General features: G+C 42.8%; 1 protein-coding gene across 1 annotated transcript in view; it reads right to left on the reverse strand.

Annotated features, from left to right (window-relative positions):
- Positions 1 to 4,308: 4,308 nt before the first annotated feature.
- Positions 4,309 to 23,761, reverse strand: part of LOC115277947 — a 54,532-nt gene continuing 35,079 nt past the window's right edge. The window contains exons 7-8 of the mRNA XM_029922369.1: positions 5,132 to 5,226; positions 4,309 to 4,413 (exon numbers count right to left, since the gene is read on the reverse strand). Of these exons, the coding sequence (XP_029778229.1) occupies positions 5,197 to 5,226 (30 nt within the window). The 3' untranslated portion in view covers positions 4,309 to 4,413; positions 5,132 to 5,196. The remainder of the gene's footprint in view (positions 4,414 to 5,131; positions 5,227 to 23,761) is intronic.

A 23,761-nucleotide genomic window follows, 5' to 3' on the forward strand; every position in this document is an offset into this window, starting at 1 on the left:
GAGCAATTGGGAGGTCACAGGTGATCTCCAGGGACCAGCGCTTTCATAGAGACCAGAAGATGGGAGTTTAAGGGGTAACAGGAAGTTGACAAGGAGAGAGAAAGAATGTAGATAATTCTTTAGAGAAGAGAGTTGGACAGAGATGCTTTTCTTTTCAGATAAGTGACAGAGGAATTAGTTTTCATCTAAGGGGAGACACCAGAGGAGAGGAGAATCTTGAGGAAAAATCAAATGATTGAGCAAAAGCCAATACATGGTTGGTTGACATCACAAAAAAGGCAGAGGCATGTAAAAAGGAAAAAAATGCTTGTAGATGCCCAGGTAAGGGGTGCAGGACCTGGCAGGTGGTGGACAGACCTGAAAGCCTGGGAAGGAGGGGGTTCAGGAGGACTCACATTTTGGGGGATCCTCGATAAGTGAAGTCTAGAATTATCACAGGACAAAGCAATTCTACTGCCAACTATATGCCCAAAAGAATTTAAAACAACAACTTACTGGACCTGAATGTCCACAGCAGCGCTCATGATAGTCAAGAGGTAGAAGCAACACAAATGTCCCTCAATGGGGCTGAAGGGGAAGGGGGAGGGGGGAAGGGGTGATGGTCATGGAGGGGGCACTTGTGGGGAGAAGCACTGGGTGTTATATGGAAACCAATTTGACAATAAACTATTATAAAATAAATAAATAAATAAATAACCTCAACTCTGAGAAACAACAAAAAAATGTCCCTCAATGGATAAATGCATAAATTGTGTTACAGCCATGCGATGGAATATTATTCAGCCATTAAAAATGAAGTACTGATACATGGGGCATCTGGATGGCTCAGTCAGTTAAGTGTCCAACTCTTGATTTCGGCTCCAGTCATGGTCTCAAGGTTCATGAGTTCAAGCCCTGCGTCGGCTCTTTGCTGACAGTGTGTAGCCTGCTTGGGAGTCTTTCTTTCTCTTCCTCTCTCTGTCCCTCCTGACTCATGTTTTCTTGCTCTCAAAATAAATACTTTAAAAAAAACCAAAAATGAATAAATCTCAAAAACATTATGCCAAGTGGAAGAAGCCAGACACAAAAGGCCACTTATAATACGATTTCATGTACATGAAATATCTGGAAGGGGTGAATCCATAAAGCCAGAAAGAAGATCCATGGTGGCCCAGGGCGAGGGGGACATGGAAATTGCGAGTGACTTCTTAAGGCGTACAGGGTTTTCCTTTTGGGGTGATGGAAATGATTTGGATCTAGATAGAAGGAATTGTTGCACAAGGTTGTGAGTGTACTAAATGCCACTAATTGTTCACTTTAAAATGGCTAATTTCATGTCATGTGGATTTCATCTCAATGAAAAAAAGTGTTACAGGTGCCAAAAGAACAGAGGATCAAAACATAGGTGGGAAAGTTGACCTTGAACCAAAAGAGAAGACAGGACGGATTTCATTTATTTATTTATTTGAGAGAGAGAGCACACAAGCAGGAGAGAAAAGCAAAGGTAAAGAGAGAGAGAGAGAGAGAGAGAGAGAGAGAGAGAGAGAGAGAGATTAAGAGATTCTTAAGCAGGCTCCATGCTCAGTGTGGAGCCTGACACAGGGCTCAATCCCACAATCCTGGGATAATGACCTGAGCCAAAATCAAGAATCAGTTACTCAACTGACTGAGTCACCAGGTGTCCCAGCAAGATGGATTTTAGATATAAAGCATTGTATAGTTGGAAGGGTAAGAAGAAGAAGGAAATAATCTTTGGCAATGGCTTCAATTTTCTTAGTAAATTAATAAAAAGAGATCTGTTTTCCTTTGGGCAGCCAACCAACCATCACTGGTAGTGGTGCTGCTGTGAGGACGGAAGGGTGGCCTGGACCAGACTGATGACCTATCCCTGCGCATCCTCATCGTGGAAGGAGGGGCGGTGGAGCCCTCGATTTGACTGGCTCCTGACACGGAGAAGATCATTCAAATGCAACTGTTTTTCCTTGGTTTGTTTGGAGGTCAAAATAAGAAAAATCCCACAGTGGATTTTGCTTATTCCAGGACACTAGGAGGTACTACAGTCTCCCAACATCCAATTGCAGGGCCCTGAAGGTCGTGTTGGTCCTTAGTCCCTGACCCAACTGCTGGTCATCACAAATCTTCTAGAATTTCATACGGCTACTTTTCTTTTAAGTTTTTTTATTTTTTTATTATTTTTTAAAAAGTTTTTAATGTTTTATTTATTTTTGATACAGACAGAGACAGAGCATGAGAGGGGGAGGGGCAGAGAGAGAGGGAGACACAGAACCGGAAGCAAGCTCCAGGCTCTGAGCTGTCAGCACAGAACCCAATGCAGGGCTCAAACCCACAAACTGCGAGATCATTGGCCTGAGCCAAAGTCAGAGGCTTAACCCACTGAGCCACCCAGGTGCCACATAACATGGCTGTTTTCTTATCAGAGTTTCTCTGCTAATAAATAGCAGGATGCTTTGTTGGCCAAGAGGCACATTGCGTTGTAAAACCTGTTTAATTTCTTCTAGGAAAAAATACAAAGTAAAATAAAAACACCTTTGATCACTGACAAGAGGAAAAACCAGCCCTCTACAAAGAAATGTTTACCTTTCTACAATTGCAGGAGATCCGATGAATTCACGGACTCATAATCATCATGATTACATTGGGCCACCTCACATAATTTTTAGAATGAGAGAAGGAAATAGATGAATAGTTGAATGAATGATTATTACGGTTATAATTATTATAATTAATCATTTAAGGCATAACAATGCCCAGCTCTTATTCTGGGTCAAGCTGCCAAATACTTTATCCCCAAAAGATCCCTAATTTGGAATCTGGCAAAACACTGAAGACTTCATTAAAAATGACTGATTCCGTTCACTCAGAGTATGAGTCTGAGGGCCTCTCACTATACAAGATCTGGAAATTAATAGTAAAAGTAGGTGCCCAACAGCTAGAGAGAAAGTAGAATTCTTTCGGGAAATCAGACTTATTTGGACATAGTGTCCTACAAAACGGCTCTCAGCTGGCCTCTGGCCTGTCATGTGACTATGTCCACCCCGGGTTCAATAAGCAGTGAACCTCAGGTTTCCATGGTGGGCGTCCTTAGATGGGGAGTGTGTGATCCAGGAAATCTCTTTGATCCAACGGCAAATTTTATTCCCGTGTACTTCAGTGGCACGGGTTTGGTGGCCCTACGTATAAAGTGTGCCCCACCATCCCCACTTTACACTCAGCTTACAAGTGGCCTTTGCATTAGCCCCTGGAGACATGTCTTTTCCTCCAGGTCTCATACCTCCAGGGAGGGGCATGGCTTTCTGGGCTGGGCTGCTCCCCACTCAGGCCTGGGGTGGGGGCCGGAAGGCTGCAGTTACTATGGCAACAATGAGAAACATTCTGGCATTTGTGGGTTAGCCTTCTTCACCTACTCACCATGACTCACGTTATTTCCATGGGAAAATGCTTTCTGAGGTCTAAGCCAACAATTTGCAACTCACATTTGAATATTTATATTACTCTTATAATGCATCTTGGAATTTTGTGTAAATGCATGTTCACACTCATCGACCAGTGAAGTAGCTGAGCTTAGGGCTAGAAAGCTCCATGAATCTTAAAAACACAGCTCATCAGTGTTTCTCTAGGCAAAATAGTAAGTTACCTTACCATTACTGTCTGAGGCCAGAAGCTTCAGTTTTCTCAACTGCACAGGGGGACGTGGAGGATCAAATGAGAGAATGTGGAAGTGTTTTAGAATTTCTAGATGATCATATACTTCGATATTTTTATCTATATGCAGCCATACAAACAAAAACTCCGGAGTAGGACTTCCTTGGTTCAAATCCTGGCTTTGAACCATTCATTCTATTTGGACTATTCTAGCCATGTGACTTGTGCAAGATGTTTGACTGCTCTGTGCCTTATTATCCTGCCTGGGGTGATAAACCACAGTCACTGTAGGCAGTGATGGTTGTGAGGATGAAAATGCGAGAAGCTCTGTGCAAGTGTCAGCGACCACACTCCGCGTCTGCAACTTCAGCAGCGACGGCATCTGTGAGAGGCAACGCCGTCTAACGGAAAGACAATGGCCTGGAAAAGACCGTGGGCTGCGAGTCCGATGGTGCTGAGCAGAGTGAACGTCCATCCTATTGTAACTACGCGCAGCTGCTTTACCGGTCACTCAAGAGGAAACTTGGCAACTATTTTAGGCATTTGTTTATTCAGACTTAGCCATTTCTAGATAAAACTGTGAAGGAGGTTTAACGCTTTTCTTAATAACTTGCAATTATTTTAATAATCCATATGGGTGCAAAGGTGACCTAAAAGCCTGAGATTTCCTAGCATAGACTCACCCATGTTTGTCTTCTCTCCTGCCACTGTCAACTTTCCGTTAACTCTGCAGATCGAATGCGTGCCTTTGTCTCTACTCCTCCTCTGAAGCTGTTAAGATAGTGACAAAGGAATAAAATAGGAGGAAGTGAATGGGAGAGGAAATGCCAAAAATATCAACACATTTTTGGAAGATGTAAAGTGGCTGGACAAAGGGCATCTAAATTTGTTTTAGTTTTCTACATTCTGCTAAGTGTTTACACCCAGAGATGCCAACAAACATAAACCATCACGGATCCTCAAAAGGCTGAGGATTTGGAAGCACTGGGCAGCTCTGAACCCAGGGTTTGGGATGGGGCTGCAAACAAAAGGAGTCGCTCCTAAGTCTGTATAAGAAGGGGCTAGACTCAGACCTTCTTCCTTGCCCCCCACTGTTAGGGGCGAGCCAGCAGATGATAGATTTGCTATTATCTGAAGGTGAACCAGAGATATTCTGACCCCGGGGACAGGAAGCATAGCAGAGGGGAAGAATACAAAGCCTTACTGAAAAAAGTAAGGCTCCCAGAAATCGTATTGGACAGAACACGTCCCCCACCTCCCCACCCCTCCCGACAACGCACTGCTGCACCGCTTTCTCTGTCGGGTCAGACGCTAGGGAACCCTGATTCCGTCCACGAGTGTGAGTAGTGTGCCCCGGAGCTGTGCAGTGAAGAGACCCTGCGGGAACTAGTTGGTTTCTGCCCACCCTTTTCCTACATCAGGTCTTGCAATGGAGCGTCTAGCAGAAGAAGAGGGGCAAAACCACTCATGCTAACTGATACCAACTTACACCTTATTAGACAGAACTGTGTCACATGACTGCATCCACCAATGAGGGTGGCTGGGAAACTTCAGTTAGACACGTTGGCATCCTGTGTAGATATTCTGTTAGTAAGAAAGAAGAAAAGATGTACTAGGTAGACAATTAGCAATATTAACTACAGAAATAAACATTGTCTCTAGAATTTAAAGACAGGACTTTGTAGACTCAAAGGGTCCACTGAGCACCTAGAATGAAAACATACACACACACACACACACACACACACACACACACACACACACCAAGCTATAACATTGCAAAAGGAATACATACACTAGGGGTTAAAAAAAATCCTAGAAGGTTTCAGAGAAAATAAGCAAGTAATGCCTGGGGACCAGAACAAGAAGCATCGGTCCGGTCTCAAGAGCAACCCTGGATGTGGGCCCTTTAAATGGCTTGGTCAAGATGTTTGCTGGGCGCCTTGGTGGCTCAGTCGGCATTTGACTTCAGCTCAGGTCATGATTTTGTGGTTCATGAGTTCGAGCCCCGCATCAGGCTCTGTGCTGACAGCTCAGAGCCTGGAGCCTGCTTGGGATTCTGTGTCTCCCTCTCTTTCTGTTTTTCCCCTGCTCATGCTCTGTCTCTGTCTCTCAAAAATAAATAAATGTTTAAAAAAAAAGATGTTTGTTGATATTTACATCCACCACAGGAGCTGTTATTCTATCTCTGATCACAGGAAAACCAGAAGGCGCTGCTCGAGAACTAGCAGTCAGTGTCTCTTTCAAGGTAGCAGTTGTTTTAAGAAGTTCAGTAGTTGTTCCCACAAACAACAATGTGACATGTGCAGCCATCATCTGTGCATCACTCTGTGGTGTGAGTTTTTGTTTATATCAAATAACTGTTCTCCTAAAGTTCCTTTTGCTCTTTTTTATTTCAAATTTTCTCGCAGATAGGAGACCTGAGGCAATCATTCTTCGTGTGTTGGCTCCATTAGCAGCAACAGAACTTTGCAAAGGGCTGGGGATAGTGGTTTGATATGGGATCCATTGCATGTTTCAAAAAGAAAAGTTCAGCCCAGTAATGGTACTTATTTGTTATTTCTCACAAGTCATGGAATCAATGTAAAGTTTGGGGAGGTTTATTCTGTTAAAGGAGAAATACATGATAGTGTTGATAATTCCATTGTGAGTTCAGGTTAAAAGGTCATCATTAAAAATAAAGTGATTTGTTTTTGCAGGGACAGTGTAAATACAAGTTTTGGCAAAATAATACGCTTACTCTTAATATTAAAAAACCAGATGGTCTTGGCAATGATTTCTTGGATATATACAGCAAAAGCACAGGGAACAAAAGCAAAAATAGACAAGTGAGATGACAGTGAACTAAAACGCTTCTGTGTAGCAGTGGAAACCATTCACAGAGTGGAGACGCAACGTACAGAATGGGAGGAGACATTTGCAAGCCATACATAGGGGGTTAATATCCAAAATATATCAGGAACGCCTGCCATTCAATGGAAAAAGTAAGCTAATTAAAAATGGGCAAAGGACTTGAACAGACAATTCTCTAAAAGAAGGCATATAAATGGCCAACAGGTACATGAAAAGATGCTCAACATCACACATCATCAGAGAAATGCGAATCAAAACCAAAATGAGCTATCACCTAGCACCTGTATTAACGGCTATTCTAAAGCAAACAGAAAATAACCAGAGTTAGCAAAGACGTAGAGAAACCAGAGCCTTGTACACGATCAGTGGAAATGTCAAGTGGTGCAGTCCCTACAGACATAGTATACAAGTTCCTCAAAAAATTAAAAATAGAAACTACCATATGATCCCGAGATCTCATTTCTGGGTATTTATCCTAAAGAATTGCAAACAGGATCTCAAAGAGATATTTGCATACCCATATTCATTGAAGCATTATTCATATAGCCAAGAGGTGGAAACTCAAATGTCCATCAACAGATTAATGGATAAATATGAGGTACACACTTACTATGGAGTATATAGCCCTATAAAAAGAAGGAAGTCCTGCCTATATGACAATATGGAGGACACGATGCCAAGTGGAATAAGCCAGCTACAGAAGGACAAACACTGCAAGATTCCACTCACATAAGGCATCTAAGTAGTCAAACTCACGGAAGCACAGAATACGATAGTGGTCACTAGGAGCCAAGGTGGAGTGGGGGGGAAATGAGTTGTTATTCAATGGATATAGTTTCAGTCATGGAACACGAAGTTCTAACCATCTCCTACATAATAATGCTCATATAGTTAACAATATGGCACACTTAAATTTGTCAAAAAAATAGATTTCATGTTATGAGTTTGGGTATTTTTTTTGCCACTATTTAAACAAAATGGAGCAAAAAAATTCTTTGAAATTGTTCATGATACACATAATTTGTAATCTGATCAAGCTGTGATCGTCTTTAATTCAACAGAGTGGTAGTACTTCCTCCTGGGACTTTCCCATTGTCTCCTCCACCGAATCTGCATTTGTTGGACCTCTAAGCATGGGCGTGCCTTGTTCCACTATGGTCCCTTTCTCTTTAGCTGCAGTCACTCCCCAGGTTATATTAATTAGTTCCATAATTTAAATACTATGTATATGCTGATAGATCACAAATGTATATCTCTAAGCCTGAAATGATCCATTTGAATTCCTAACCTGAATATCTAATCGATTTCTTAAATGACACCTGTCCAAAATGGAACTCAATTTCTCCTGACCGAAACCCAGCCACCCTTCATCTTTTTCCATCTCAGTGATGAGCACCTTTGCCCATGTGGTTCCCCTTTCCCTCCACCCACCACATGCCATCCATTAGCCAGTCCTGTCAATTCCTCTCCAAAACACATCCTGAATTTGCCATTTCTTCCCACACCCATTACTTCCCTCAGGTCCCAGCAATTATCACCTCCTTCCTGGATCTCAACAACCCCATCCCGACCTGCCTCCCTGCTTCCACTCTTGCCCCTTCTACAAACCACTCTCCTTGCAAAAGCTAGGGGATCATCTAAAAACTGGCTTTAGTTACCGTGATAGTTAATTTTATGTGTCAGCTTGACTGGGCTAAAGGGATGGCCAGATAGCTGGTAAAACATTATTTCAGGGGTGTGTCTGTGAAGGAGGTTCTGGAAGAGATTAGCCTTTGAATTGGTGAACAGAATAAAGTAGATTACCATCCCCGGCATGATGGGCATTGTCCAATCAATCCACTGAGGGCCCCAACTGAACAAAAAGATGGAGGAAGAGCAAATGTGTTCTCGGTCTTGAGCTGAGCCACCCATCCCCTCCTGACCTCAGACACTGGCGCTCCTGGCTCTCAGGCATCAGGACTCAGATCAGGACTTACCCCATCGGCCCCCAGGTTATCAGGCCTTTGGATTCTGATGCAATTACACCACAGCTTTCTTGACTCTCCAACTTTCGGATGGCAGATCAGGGGGCTTCTCAGTCTCCGTGACTGCTGAGGGATGTCTACAATGAATCGTCTCTTGTGTATATCTACATACAGCCTTTCAGTTCTGTTTCTGGAAAACCCTAATACAGTTAATTAGTCTGTAACCCAGTGGTCCTCAGACTTGAGCTTTTATCAGGATCATCTGGGAACTTGATAAACAGATTGCTGGGCCCTGGCTGCCGAGATCCTGATGCAGTAGGTTTGGAGTGGGGCCTGAGAAACATGCATTTCTAGCACATTCCCAGATGAGGCTGTTGCAGGTAGTCCAGGGCTGCACTTTGAGAACCACCAGGTTAGCTCAGAGCTGAGGTCTCTGACTTGCTTATTCAACAGACGACCTTTACCTAAATTCAAATTTGAGGATACAGAAAAGAGTTCTGGGGCCTGTGTTCTAGTCCATCCGGAAACAAAAAAGTAGACTGATTCTCATCTGTAAAGCAGGATTACCTTCGGCCTCATGCTTAATACAACTGAATCCATGAGGTTGTTGCTGATTTTAAAGACCCTTGAGGCCGAGGAATAGATCTCTGGTCTAATAAGAATGTATCTTAGCGAAAACATACAACTATCAGAGTGTCTCAGAAAGAAAGCCGAGGAATCATGTGACAGTGTCTTAAAATGTGGCCAAACAGAAGTCTCATGAGGCCCTATTTATGTTTTCTGAGTTAATTAAATTTATTTCATCAGTTGTTTCAAAGCCAGTCTCCTCCCCAGGATCGGTAGCCCCTGACAACAGACAAAGAGGACAAAGGCACAGCTCCACCAGGTGCCAACGCAAATTGTCTATCAGTACAATTTATGGATGTTTAGGGACTCCTCAGACCCCTTCATTTCCATCAAATGACTCCTCACCCCTCTTCCTGAGCAACTTTAACCATTTACCTTGGAGACAGCGTTTTCTCATCTTCTCATTTTCTCCCGGTCCCCTGGGGCCATAATAGCGCCTTGTAATAAATGTTAATGTGCTTACAGTTATGAGTTAGGAGACTGAACCCAAGGAGACCCACATTGCAGCACTGGAAATACACCCTGGAGATTCCAGCCAAGACGCCAGCCGCCCCTCCCCCTCCTATTTTCCCACTGACCCGGATTTTCAAGCGAGAACCCATTTCCTACCACCATTTCCATTCTTCTGCCGGTTTTACTACTGCACGCCCTTGACACCCCACTCCTGTCTTCACTCCCACTCCCATTGCCCCGGTTCAGGCCTCCTCAACTCTTTCCTGTGCTCCCTCCTTCCACTGTCTGCCACCATCCTGAGTACGAGTTTTTAATCCACCGATCCACTCAGTATCATTTATCAAGTGCTGTGTCAGATTGCACTAAACACAATGAATGGGGAGCAAGATGGTGTCCCCCCCTTCTTTCCAAAGCAGTCATCTGGTCATCTCATCCTTCAGAGTCGGCGAAGACTGTGTCATGCCCTGATCTCCTTCAAGCATTTGGATCTTGCCTGAGCTTTCTCTTCTTGGGAACGGCTCTGTCCCCCTCTCTGTTGAAGTTCTTCCCCACATAATTCTCTCTACTGCACATCACTGTCCCCTTTAATGTCCAACACGTCATAGTCATTCATCCTGGTATTATTGTGGTATGTTGGGTCTCCTTCTTGGTTTCACATGCAACTTATCATCTGGAAGTTCCCCAAGACATTATTCCTGTAGGATTTGTTTGTGGTGTAGGAGAGGCAAAACTTTACTGCTACCCATCTTAGGTTTTCAGCTGGGATTCTTTAAAAAAAAATTAAGGAAAGGAAAACAGTTTCCAGATATATCCAGCACATGTCCTACAACAGAAACCCAAAGGAAGAGTAACTCAAAAGGGCGGCTGAGAATTCCAGCTCACTTAGCATCTTCCACAAAGAACAGAAACACGTGAAGGGAACTGTGATGGGGGGCGGGGGGGGGGTTGGGCCTGGGTGGTAAAACGTAAAGCAGTAAGTCGGAAGATAAAGGTGAGTTTAACAAGGTTCGTACATCTCCTCAGCCCCAGATCCCCATCTTGGGTGATGAGAATATCTTCTCCCTCTGGGTACACAAAGGACGCCTTTCCCCCGGGGATTTTATTCCCTGCTTTCAGGAAGAAAAGGAGGGTCAGGGTGCTTTTCTTGCAGCTGCCTACCCTAGGTGGCCTTTCACTCAAAATAGTCAACATGCCAATGTGGGATATTTTGGGGTGATGTGCTTTGAACGCCTTCATAGTTAAAGGATTAAAAAGGATACAAGTGTATCACCATCCACATTGTTACCAATGACTATTATGTTATCAACTTCTTCCTCTGGTGTTACCGAAGCACAGCTTCCAACGGCAGCAGAAAATTCTACTGGATGACATGCTATAATTTATACAGCTATTCTACTAATACTGAATAACTTATGATATGTCCCCTTTTCCATACCCATCCTTCCTCATAGATCCTGCTGCAAAAAAACATCTTGCAAAAAAAGTACTTCAAAATCAGCAAAATATTTCTTGGGATCAATATCCAGCAGTGAATGGGATTATTGTATGAGAGAAAATGAACATTTTTATGGTTCTTGATACCGCAGCTGAGTTGCTGTCTTAAGGGATGTTATCAGTTCATGTAAATTTGTACAGTACACAGTCAGCATGCCCGCACGCCTCACATCAACACAGGAAATGGTCCATTCAGCCGGTGTTCTTGGATAGGACTTTCTGAGTTCTCCACCCCATGTACGAGCTGAAGAGCGTTCTCTGCATACCCACTCAGTCTGCCAAAATACAGGCGCAGTTTATGCAAACCTATAGCATGTGACCTCCGTACCTAGACAACTTCCAAACTCACTGTATAGTCACGTCCTTCCCTTGAAGATGGACTTGCCTGGGTGTCGTGTGTACGTGTCTCTAATGTAACTACTCAGGTGCCGCACAGCGGGAAGGGAGGCGTGTGAAAGGAAGCAGGGGGTGCACACTGAGCGTCCACAGAAACACAAAGCCATGGGATCTCCCAAGATTGGCACGAATTCAGGGAAACTCAGTATGCGACAAAGCACGAATCTCTGTGCCACACTGTTCCATCTCTTAAATATTTTGTTTTAAATCAGATTTGGCTCAAAAAGTATATGCATATTTAACTGACAAGGGACAATCTAACATTTTTCCATCTCTCCGTGGGAGCAACATTGTGTTTCTAGGACATCACTCCCCTCTGCCTCTACATTTCCCACCACAACTTAGAGTCTGCAACTAGGTCTCTAAGAGCAGCTTAGAGACCATGGTGCCCCCCTTTATGATACACAGTCAGCATTTAACCCTCTTGCTATTTCACAGGTGTGTATGGCAGCGGAATCAATCATATGAAGACTTTTAAAAACTAGAAATAAAGCATCAAGATTAAAGGATAAATATGTATTAGTATTAATTAACACAAACATTTCCAAGAAAAGCAAGAAAAAGAAATACTGTTGCTAAAAATAAGAAATTGGAAAAAATATTGCTGATGTAGAGGTCAATTTAAAAATCACGTTAAACATGGTTTTGGAAGACTAGTCAAAAATACATCAAGTTGTTGCATTCTGGGTCAGTCCAAGTTAATAAGCATTTTTTGGCTTCCTGAGAAATTCGAAATCTTAGTAAAACATGGTGAAAAAATTTGTTTTTTGACATAGTCTTCTCTCCCATCAGATAGATATGTATAAAATTTTAGCTGATGTATATTAACACACTGCTGAGATAGACATCAAAGCAATAACTTAGTCCATTAGTAGGTAACATTCTGATATTTATCCAATAAACAACCCTTGAAACTTGCAACGCTCAGCCTGCCGTGGTTGGCACTTTGGAGGATTAAGTAAGAAAAAAATCCTATCATTTCCATTTATAAATATAACTTTTTCTCGAAAGGAAGAACTTAATATTTAGATGATGTGTGCAAATTGCTTGTTGCTATACCCAGGACTGAGGGGGACCTGGAATTGAGCCAACTAATGAATCAATGGTTTTATTGTTTTCAGTCCCTATTTGCCAATTCTGAGATATTAAAATGGAGATGCAAGGAACATCACAAACTGTTATTTGCCTATTGAATGTGATTTCTGGGGCACCAGGAGAGCTTCTTTGAGCAACAAACTCTCTTGCATACTATTCCCTAAAACACTGAGGTGCATGATTCCTTTGCCTTCGGACCCTGACTTCCTTGAAAATGACAGAGACAACTAGCTGAGCTCATAGTTGTTGACAGTCACATCTGTTGGTATGACTTGGTTTCAGATTTTGTCTTGCGAGGGATTTTGTTTGGGCAAAGAGCTAAAGACCCAAAATATGGAGGAGAGACTTCTGACAAGTTGGGGAACTCCAAGGAAAGCTCTGGCTCACACCACAAATTTGGTCTAGGATCACCATTGTACAAAACATCAACAACAAATATTACACACACACACACACACACACACACACACACACACACACACACACACACACACACCATGGAGCACCTAGCTGGTTCAGTTGGTTGAGCATCCAACTCTTGGTTGTGGCTCAGGTCATGATCCCAGGGTCATGGGATCGAGCCTCCCAGAGGCTCTGCACTGAGCACGGAGTCTGCTTAAGATTCTCTTTCTATCTCCCTCTGTCCCTCTCTCCCACGCGCTCTCTCTCAAATAAATTAAAAAACACACACATGACAGGTAGGGGGGCCTGGGTGGCTTAGTTGGTTGAGTGTCTGGCTTCAGCTCAGGTCATGATCTCACAGTTCGTGGGTTTGAGCCCCATGTCAGGCTCTGTGCTCAGAGCTTAGAGCCTGGAGCCCGCTTCCAATTTTGTGTCTCCCTCTGTCTCTGCCCCTCCCCTGCTCATACTCTGTCTCTCTCTCAAAAACAAATAAACATTAAAAAAAACACAACAAGTAAATCTGTGGTCTTTCTGTAAATACGTGGAACAATGTGATATTCCACAAGATGACTACATGAATATGGAAGAAAGTGAAACTCTTAAACCCATCCTGAGAGTACACTGCACTAAGATGGAACTTTCACAATCTAGAATGAATCAGGCCTGGAAGAGATCAATGGGCAGCAGAAGAGGGAGCCTCCTGAAGTACGTAAGTGCCATCCCCGCTGCCGATGGGCAGTATTAAATAGATGAGACTGCTCTGTGGGAAGCCAGCTGCCATATTACCTGAGTGTGGGGGCTTTATCAGTGTCTGTCACTTCTACTGCATGGTCTTAAGAGACAAGAAAGTACAGATCACCCAGTAACATTCATTCTCCAAACTTACTGTTGTATAAAATAGTTTGGGACCAAACATGCAGATTCTTAATCACCTTGTCCCCGACAGATGTGGTGACTCAGGCGGAATGTTCCCAGCCACATAAGCCATGGCTCTGCCCACTGCTGGTCAAGGAGCGGTGCCCATCTTTCCCCTGGGAGGCTCTGCTCCAAGACCCTTAACTTGCAAAGCCCTCTGTCACAGCAGCCTCAGGACTTCCTCTTAGGACTGACGTCTTGTAAAACAGCCAAGCACTCCCTTAAATTCTTTCTTGAGAGGCCCCCTATTATGCAGGGAAATGCCAGCTCCACCCTCCAGACTACTTCCTGCTTGGCCAATGAGAAAGAAAGTAGAACAGTGAGCTGTCAGAGCCCATTATTCACCTCTGAAAGGTACTCAAAGGGAATGCCTTTCCTCCTATTATCCTATTGTTCAATTTTATGGAGGACTGCCTCTGAATATAGATGTTGTCAAAGAAGCCAAGAACCTAATGTAAACAAAAATTTCCAAATAGTACTTGCTCAAATGATCTAACTCCCATGGTGGCTCTGCCGAGTTCCTGAAGGATCAGGAGCCATCGCAACTGGCGCCTTCATCTAACTGGATTCACTTCAACAACTCCACATCTGTCTATGGGACACTCAGGTAGGCCATGAGGGCACCAGCTTTCAACGTCATATAAATGGAATCATATGATGTGTGTTCTTTCACATCTGGCTTTTTTACTCAAGATCACATCTGTGAGAATTTATCATGTTGTTGTTTGAAGCCATAATTGATCATTTACATTTCTGGATAGCTTTCCATTATAGGAATCTACCACCATTTATTTATACACTCGGCTCCTGGTGGACATTTGGGCTGTTTGCAGTTTGGAACATGTTAGTTTCTTATTGCTACTGTAACAAATTACCACAGATTTAGTGGCTTAAGGTAACAAAATTGTTATCTTACTGTTCTGGAGGTCTGAAGTCTAAAATGGTTCCATAGGGCTGTGATACTTCTGGAGCCTTTAGGAAAGAATCCATTTCTGTCTCTTACAGCTTCTCGAGGCCACATGTATTCTTTGACTCCCAGTCCCTTTCTCCATCTTCAAAGCCAGTAACACAATATCTTTTCTTCTCTCTGACATCTGTTTCGGTCCTACCTCTTCTCTCTGACTTTGACTCTCCTGTGTCCTTCCTATAAGGATCTTTGTGATTACATTGGGCCCACCTAAATAAAGCAGAATGATCTCCTACCTCAACATCTTTATCACATCTGCAAAGTCCTCTTTGCCATGCAAAGTGACATTTAGTTTCCAGAGATTAGATTGCATCTACATGCCTTTGGTGTGCACAATTCTACATTTCTCTTGGCTGTATACCTAATGGGATTGCTGGGTTATAGGGTATAAAAACATTCAGGATTAACATGTATAAAAACATTTTTCCGAAGTGGTATTAAGTTACATTCCGAACAGCCCACTAGTAGCCTTTGAGAGATCCACATCTTTTCCAACACTTAAAATGATATTTAACCATTATGAGTATATGAAGATATCTCATTGTGGTTTTAATTTGCATATATTTAATGATCCCTGAGGCTGAACGGCTTTTCATATATTTATTGATCATTTGGATATTCTTTCTTGTGAAGTGCCTAGGGTTTTTTGTTTGTTTGTTTGTTTGTTTGTTTGAGTTTTTGGCCCATTTTTCTATTGGGTTATCTTTTTCTTATTGATCTGTAGAAATTCTTTATATGTTTTGGATCCAAGCCCTTTGTCACTTATATTTGTGATAAATAACTTCTCCCCTTCTGTGGTTTGCTTTTTACCCTTTTAATGGTATCCTTTAAATGCATAGAAATTCCAGATTTTAAGATAGTCCAATATTTTCAAGGAAATATCAAGAAATGTTATTAAATATTTTGGAAAAAATGAAAATAAAAACACAACACATCAAAATATATGAAGTGAAGCCAACTCAATGCTTAGAAAAAAATTTATAGTACTAACTTTGGGTACTGTTGATTTGATCAATTGTAGGTTTATTTTCTATCCTACTAATTTCTGCTTATTTATTTCTTTATTTTTACTATTATACTTGACTTTCTGATTGCTTTTCTAAATTCTTTAGATAGATTTTTAGATCACTGGTCATTGGTTTTTCAGCTTCTAAAATTTTTTCTAGTATAGGCATTGAAAGCTACAAATATATGCGGTGCCTGGGCGGCTCAGTCAGTTAAGCATTCTGACTTCAGCTCAGGTCATGATCTCATGGTTTGTGGGTTTGAGCCCCGCGCTGGGCTCTGTGCTGACAGCTCGGAGCCTGGAGCCTGCTTCGGATTCTGTGTCTCCCTCTCTCTCTGCCCCTCCCCTACTCATGCTCTGTCTCTCAAAAATGAATAAACATTAAAAAAATTTTAAGCTACAGATATCTTCTACACTTGAGTTTAACTGCACCCCCTCCTCAAGTTTTGAAATGTGGAAATTTAATTATGGCTTAATAAAAATATTTTATTGTTTCCATTGTGATTTCTTTTTTGACCAATAGGTATTGCAAGTGCTAAATTTCCAAACATACACAGATTTTCTCCTCAACTCCTACTACTTATGTTTAGCGTGTATTCACCATGGTCAGAGAAAACACCCTAACATTGGTAACTGCAAATTCTCAATACCTTGGTAGTTCCACAATGCCTTAAAAAATGTTTCTATATTTAGTCCAGCTTTTCTAGTTGTTTTCAGAAATAAGTTTGATACAAAATAACCTATTCTGCTATTTCCAGAAGCATGAAGACCACCAGGGATAATTTAATTAATTATGGTGCCACCGCACCCAGAGATCACCAGGAAGGAAGGAAGGAAATAGTCATCACTGCCTATGTGGTTAAGCACCTCAATCTCAGAATTCCATTTTATTTTCTCCAAAGCCCATGTCATGTCATTTATCACTACTCTGAATGTCACCCTTGATAGAGGCCACCTTTTCTATCTGATGTTATTTCTCCTGTATCTTTTTTTAACTTTATTGATTTATTTTGAGAGGCGGGGAGAGGCAGAGGGAGAGAGGGAGAGAGAGAACTGTGCTGTCACTGCAGAGCCTTACATGGGGCTCAATCCCACAGCTGTGAGATCATAACCTGAAAGGAAGAGTCAGACGCTTAACCCACTGAGCCACCCGGGTGCTCCTCTCCTGTATCTTAACATGGTCCCCCCACCACACCTTTTGGATACACTCCTCCCTCCTACTTGCAAATAGCAAATGCTGCATGCCCCATATTGTTCCTATGTTACGTTATTCTTGGCCTCGTGTCACTTTTCTTTGAAATGTCTGTCCTTTGCTTATTTTAATCCTACATGTAAGAAAATAGATACATAAACATTAAAGTAAGAAGGAGGGTCATCTCTGTGTCACTGAAGTTGTCTCAAACACCAGCAGGAGCACATGCCACATTCGCGAGACTTCTGCGCTGGTGTGCAACCCACGGGCTTCACCTCACCTGGAGGGTGGGGGCAAGTCAGAGGATTCATAGTGACTCGTGGGATGTTATATGTCTAACAGCATCACACTGCGTGGTATGTATAGTACTTTACATTTTGAGTTTCTCGTTCCAATTTCAAACTCTCAAAAATAGCACATAGTTCTAGAAACATTTGTTTTATTTAATTATAATATTTTAAATGAATACACTCTCTACAGCCCTCCTCCAAAGCTGGCAATTGCAGACCACCTCTTAGATGGGTAGTGCCCTTAGCCGGAGACAGAAATAATTGTACTATTCGTATCCATGGGCTCTGTGGTAGTGCGGATATCTGAGTGGAACCTGGGGCGAGGGCAGCCTACAGTAATTGCTGCATTTCCCAGACCAAAAAGCAAGGCAAACACACAACAAAATAGCAACAAAAGTCTTCTCTTTGGGAAAGAGGAGTTGGTGAAATCGTTTTGGCATGACAGGTTTATTCTTTCTTTCTGACACTGTTGTGCAGGGTAATGCTCACCATGTCAGACAGACTAACATCTCTTTGAAGTTGTCAAGTCATCAAGAGAAGACCACTCGGCCAAGCCCTTGCCTCTCCCATTCTAGGACTCAATCCCTCTGCGGGAGCTGCAGGCTATTTCCTCTCCTTTCCTTTCTGGAGATGGGTTAGGTGGTCACCACATCTATAAAGTAGACCCCCAAGGTTATAGACACCACAATTATCAACTTGTTCCTGGGCCCCTCTCTCCAATAATCCTTGTCATTTTAGCCTTTCCTCATGGCCCTCATCTGGACTCTAACCCTACCCTCTGACTCTTCTCTGAATCTGTCTCACCCTAAAGACAACAGAAGTGTGCCAATGACATGGTACGTATACATAGAAAACTCTAAAGACTCCACTCCAAAAAAAACTAGTAACAAATGAATTCAGTAAAGTTTCAGGATATAATAATATACTGAAATCTGTTGTGTTTCTATAAACTAAACAAAGTAGCAGACAGAGGAATTAAGAAAACAATTCCATTTACAATGGTACCAAAAAGAATAAAGTACCTAGGAAAAAACTTATTGGAAACTATAAAATTCCTAGAAGAAAAGTAGGTGAAATGCCTGTACTCTGAAAAACTATAAAATGCTGATGAAAGAAATGGAAGAGGACACAACTCAAGTGGAAAGATATTTCATACTCATGGATCAGAAGAATGGATACAGTTCAAATGTCCGTACTATCCAAACCATATAGATTCAATGCAATCCCTATTAAAAGTATCAATAACATTTTTTCTCAGAACTAGAACAAATAATCCTAAAATTTCCATGGAACCACAAAAGACTCTGAAAAGCCAAAGTAATCTTGAGAAACAAGAACAAAGCTGAAAATATCATAATCTCAGATTTCAAGATATACTACAGAGCTATAATATCAAAACAATATGGTACTGGTACAAAGATAAACACATAGATTGATGGAACAGAATAAGGAACCCAGAAAATGGGCTCACACTTATATCATCAATCTATGACAAAGTAGGCAAGAACATATAATGAGAAAAAGCCAGTCTCTTTAATAACTGGCATTGGGAAAACCGGACAGGCACATGCAAAAGAATGAAATGGGACCACTTTCTTAAATCATACACAAAAATAAACTTGAAATGCAGTAAAGACCTAAATGTGAGATCTGAAACTATAAAATTCCTAGAAGAAAACATAGGCAGTAATCTCCTTGACATCAGCCTTGGCAGTATTCTTCTGGATCTATCTCCTCAGGCAAGGGAAACAAAAGCAAAAACTATTGGGACTACATCAAAACAAAAAGCTTATGCACAGCAAAGGAAATCACCAAACAAAATGAAAATGCAATCTAGTAGATGGGACAAGGTGTTCATAAATAACATATCCTGTATGGGGTAAATCCAAAATACATAGATCACTCATGCAACCCAACACCAAAAAAGCAAATAGTCTGGTTAAAAAATGGGCAGAGCACCTGAATAGACATTTTTACAAAGAAAACATACAGATGGCCAACAGCCTATGAAAAGATGCTCAATGCTAATCATCAGAGAAAGCAAATCAAAACCCCAACGAGATATCACACTATACCTGTTAGAATGGCCATAAGCAAAAAGATAATATGTGTTAATGAGGACATGGGGGAAGAAGAGCTCTTGGTTGGCAGGCGAGAATTCTACCACTGAATCACCCATGCACCTCTTGGTTGGAATGTAAATTGGTGTAGCCACCGTGGGAAACAGTATGGCGCTTCCTCAAAATATTAAAAATAGAACTACCATATGATCCAGTAATTCCACTGCTGGGTATTCACCCAAACAAAATGAAAACACTAATTTGAAAAGATATATGCATGTCTATGTTTACTGCAGCATTATTTACAATAATTAATAGATGAACAAATAAAGATGTAATGCACACACACACACACATGTGTATGCACAATGAAATATGACTCAGCCATAAAAAAGAATAAGGTCTTGCCATTTGTGTCAACCTGGATGGACCTAGAGGGTATTATGCTAAGTGAAATAAGTCAGACAGAGAAAGACAAACACCATATGATTTCACTTATATGTGGAATCTAAAAAACAAGACAAATGACCAAACAAAAAGTAGAAATAGACCCATAAAAGAAGAGAACAAAGTGAGGGTTGCCAGAGGAGAGGTGGGTGGGGGGTGGATGAAATGGGTGGAGGGGAATGGGGGGGACAGGCTTCCAGTTATGGAATGAATCATCACATGGATGAAAGGCACAGCATAGAGAATATAGTCAATGGTATAATAATAGTGTTGTCTGGTGACAGGTAGTAGCTATGCTTGTGGTGAGCAGAGCATAACGTGTAGAGTTGTTGAATCACGATTATACACCCGGAACTAGTAACCCTGTGAGTCAGCTACACTTCGATTTAAAAAATATGTTTTAAAACCCATTAAAAAAAAAAGAAATGAAATCAGTGCTGAATGTCACAGGACAACAGAGCAAGGGAGTGTCTCAGCCCGGAATTTTGCATGCTGTGACAGACAGGGCTACTGCGCTGTGTCTTCAGAAGTGACTTATCACAAAGAAGAAGATACAGGTCCTACCAGATAAGATCCCTGAAAAGGCACAGCTGACGCAACGATGTCATACCCAGGGGAGGAAAACAAACATCTCAGGGTCTGAGACCAACTCCCCAGGGCGATGAAGCCAGCAGACCAAGAGGGCACTTGCCAGCAAAAAGTTGTAAACACATTGAGGTAAACATGAGTGAGTCCTTTTGTGCAAGGAGATGATAACCCTTGCACAAAGAGAGGGAGAGCTGAGAAGCATCATGTATATATAGATCATGGGTCAGGGGACGATCACATATCAAGGCTTATACGGCCAATACTGCCATGGTGTCCTATACAGCACAGCAGTACGGAAGCAGCCACTTCCCTGGCCTCCTTTCCTCACGTGAATTTGAGATCACGTGGTCAGAGTAGAGATGTGGTAAATTATTCAGGTTCTGTTGGGGTCTCTGAGGACTCCCAAGAGATAACACTCTTCTTCCCTGTCTGGTTGATGAACCAGTTGAGAGACAAAGCAAGAGAGATGGCGGGACCGGCTACAATATCGCCTCTGTTAATCTGATACGGAGGATGTAGCTTCATCTGTGAGCAAATAGGCCTTCCAACACAGAACTCCTGTCACAGCAGCCCAGACCATGCTAGCCTCTCATCCTGTTCTTGCCCTTCCCCAGCTCACCCCCTAACTTGTGCCCTGACAGCAGGCTGACTCCCAAAGAGGAAAACAGAGAGGTTCTGAGCCAGTCCCATGGATCTGTTCTTCCCAGATATCCCATCAGCCATGTCACTCCATCTTCTCAAGGCTGAGCGGTGTTACGTAAAAAGAGCTCCCTCCTCCTGAAAGAATGTGGGGAGTAAGTGTACCTCGAAAATATAACCCTGGTCTCACCTCCCTTATGGGCTGCACCTGGGATCCCTCACCAATCCACATTCAAACGCTCGTGACAAAACTCCATTTAATTTATTTTTGAGAGAGAGCATGAGCAGGGGAGGGTCAGAAAGAGAGGGAGACACAAAATCTGAAGATAGGCTCCAGGCTCTGAGCGGTCATCACAGAGCCCAACGCGGGGCTCGAACTCACGAACCACGAGATCATGACCTGAGCCAAAGCCAGATGCTCAACCGACTGAGCCACTCAGGCACCCCGGCAAAACTCCTCTTTAGCAGGTAATAATAAGGTGTGAGGGTGCATGTGTCTCCATGTGTGGGTTTGTGTGTGTGTGTGTGTGTGTGTGTGTGTGTGTGTGAACATGTGTGTGGGTCTGCCTGTGGTGCAAGTGTGTGCGCATGTGTATATGTATTCATTGTGAGCTTGCATATGAGCACTGTATGTGAATGTACACCCATGAGCGACTGTGTGTACAAATGTAGGTGTGCATTGTATGCATGTGCATAAGTGTATGCATGCATGGGTGTGTGTGTGTCTGTCTGAATGTGCATTTACATGGCTGTGCCTATAGCACAGGTGTGTGTGTATGTCTGTATTGAGCTCTAGAACCAGACATTCAAGTACATATTTGGACAGACTTGTTTCAATAAACATTCCTTGAGTATCTACAATGACTAATGCGTATGACAACCAAGAAGAGGAGTATTATGTGTCTCTGGATGCAAAAAGATAATAAGCTTATAGAAATGATAGACACATAAGCAACCATATGCGGCACAAGGTCAAAGAGGCTAAGTGCCGTAACAGCGCAAAGAAGAAGAGAGCGCAAAGAACTGTGGGATGGTGGAGATATTTGAGCACAGCTTGAGAGAAGATGGGAGGTACCAGGAGGACATTCCAGGCAAAGGCATGGTGGGAGCTCAGGTCAAAGGTGGAAATAGTGGGCCTGTTTAACCAGGAGACATTCGTTGTGACAGGCCAGAAATTATCTGAGTTACTGTATCAGATCAGATCAGGGATAAAAGCTGGCCTTTCTCCACCTTATTTCGCAGGGTATGTGCTGATGAGAGATGTGAGAAGGTCAACTTATGGAGGACTTTGACTGTTGTACTAAGCAACACGAACTTCTTTTCTTAAGGCAAAGGGAGCCCCTGTGTTGGAGTGGAGATGGGGCTTGGTTAAGAGTCATGTTGGAAATCTCAGGGGTACGAACATAGCTGTGTTGGCTTAGCTGAGAGATAATGAGGGCCTGAACGAAGTGACAGAAAGAGGGGTCAGAGAGGGGACACTTTTACAGATCCACTCAACAGTATTCTACTAGGGTGCAGGGGAGGTTTTCAGACCCAGCAGATGGCTATACGATGGTGTCAGCAACATGTGGAGGAAGAGAATGGTGGGGTAGGCAAGGTGAAGTTCATTTTGAACTACTGTGTCTGCCCTGATAATCTACCAAAGTTGGACTCAGTAATCCCAACGCTTACTCTTGGGAATTGTGTCTTCCTTCTGGTGAAGCACTAAGGAGTGCGTGTTTTCTGTGGCCACCATGCTTCCTCTACCTGAGAAAATCGTTTGCTTCTGGAGGAAACCCATACCTCTCCCATCCGGAACTTTGGATCTGTTAGGAATTTACCTCTACAGCTCTAACTCAAGGGAAGTCTCAGTTCGGGTCCTCAGTGGGAGTTCTGAGGAAGCACATTTCCTAGAGCACAGGAGACACTGCTCTTGCTTTGCTCCGCTCTGCTCAAGGTCTAGCAAGCCCCATTTGAACACTACGGGGGGCATGTCCTGGCATGGTGATGAGGGACATAACTCACATTGGCTGTGAACAGGCACATTTGTGGATCCAAGGGAAAGTCAAGCTCTAGGACAGGCTGTAGGGTGGCTCCAGCTGATGAATAAACATCTGCTGGGGCAGCTGGGATGCAGAAGCGGAACCCAGGACCGTCAATGCACCACATCCACCAAGATGGGTGGGGAGAAGGTCTTTAGCTTCAGAATTCAGCAGAACTGGGGCTAAAGATAGGACGGAGTTAGAAAGGCAAACACAACAGTAATTGAGGTGGATTCTAAGAACGAGGAATGGCTTAGCCAGAACTAGGTCAGATCCCAGGCGGCTGAGAGCCAGCAGTGGGAGGATTTCCCAGTTTGGGCACCTGAGAACCAAAAGGGATTGAAAAGTTAAAGATCCAATGACACAGACATGCACAGTTGAGGGGCTGCTGTCTGAGCACAATGGACACTGGGCTCCCTGGCCTGGAGCAGAGACGGTAGCTGTCAACTAAATCAGAAGCCCCTGGAAGGCAGAGAATGCATGTGTGACATCTTGGTCAGTAGGCAATCAGTAGATATTGGTTGACTGATTGCTTAAATAAGCTTTTCAAGAGTCTAGCCCCTAAATTGCTACCTTATATCTTTGGAATGGCGTTGATTTTCTAGTTTCTCTCTCTCTCTCTCTTTTTTTTTTTCTCCTGGCAGCTGTTACTGCCTCAGCAAACTGAAGCTGTTGCTATTTCAGCATCATTGCTAAGAAGGGCATCGGAG

The sequence above is a fragment of the Suricata suricatta genome, chromosome 14 (genome assembly GCF_006229205.1).
Source record: "Suricata suricatta isolate VVHF042 chromosome 14, meerkat_22Aug2017_6uvM2_HiC, whole genome shotgun sequence".
Classification (NCBI taxonomy): domain Eukaryota; kingdom Metazoa; phylum Chordata; class Mammalia; order Carnivora; family Herpestidae; genus Suricata; species Suricata suricatta.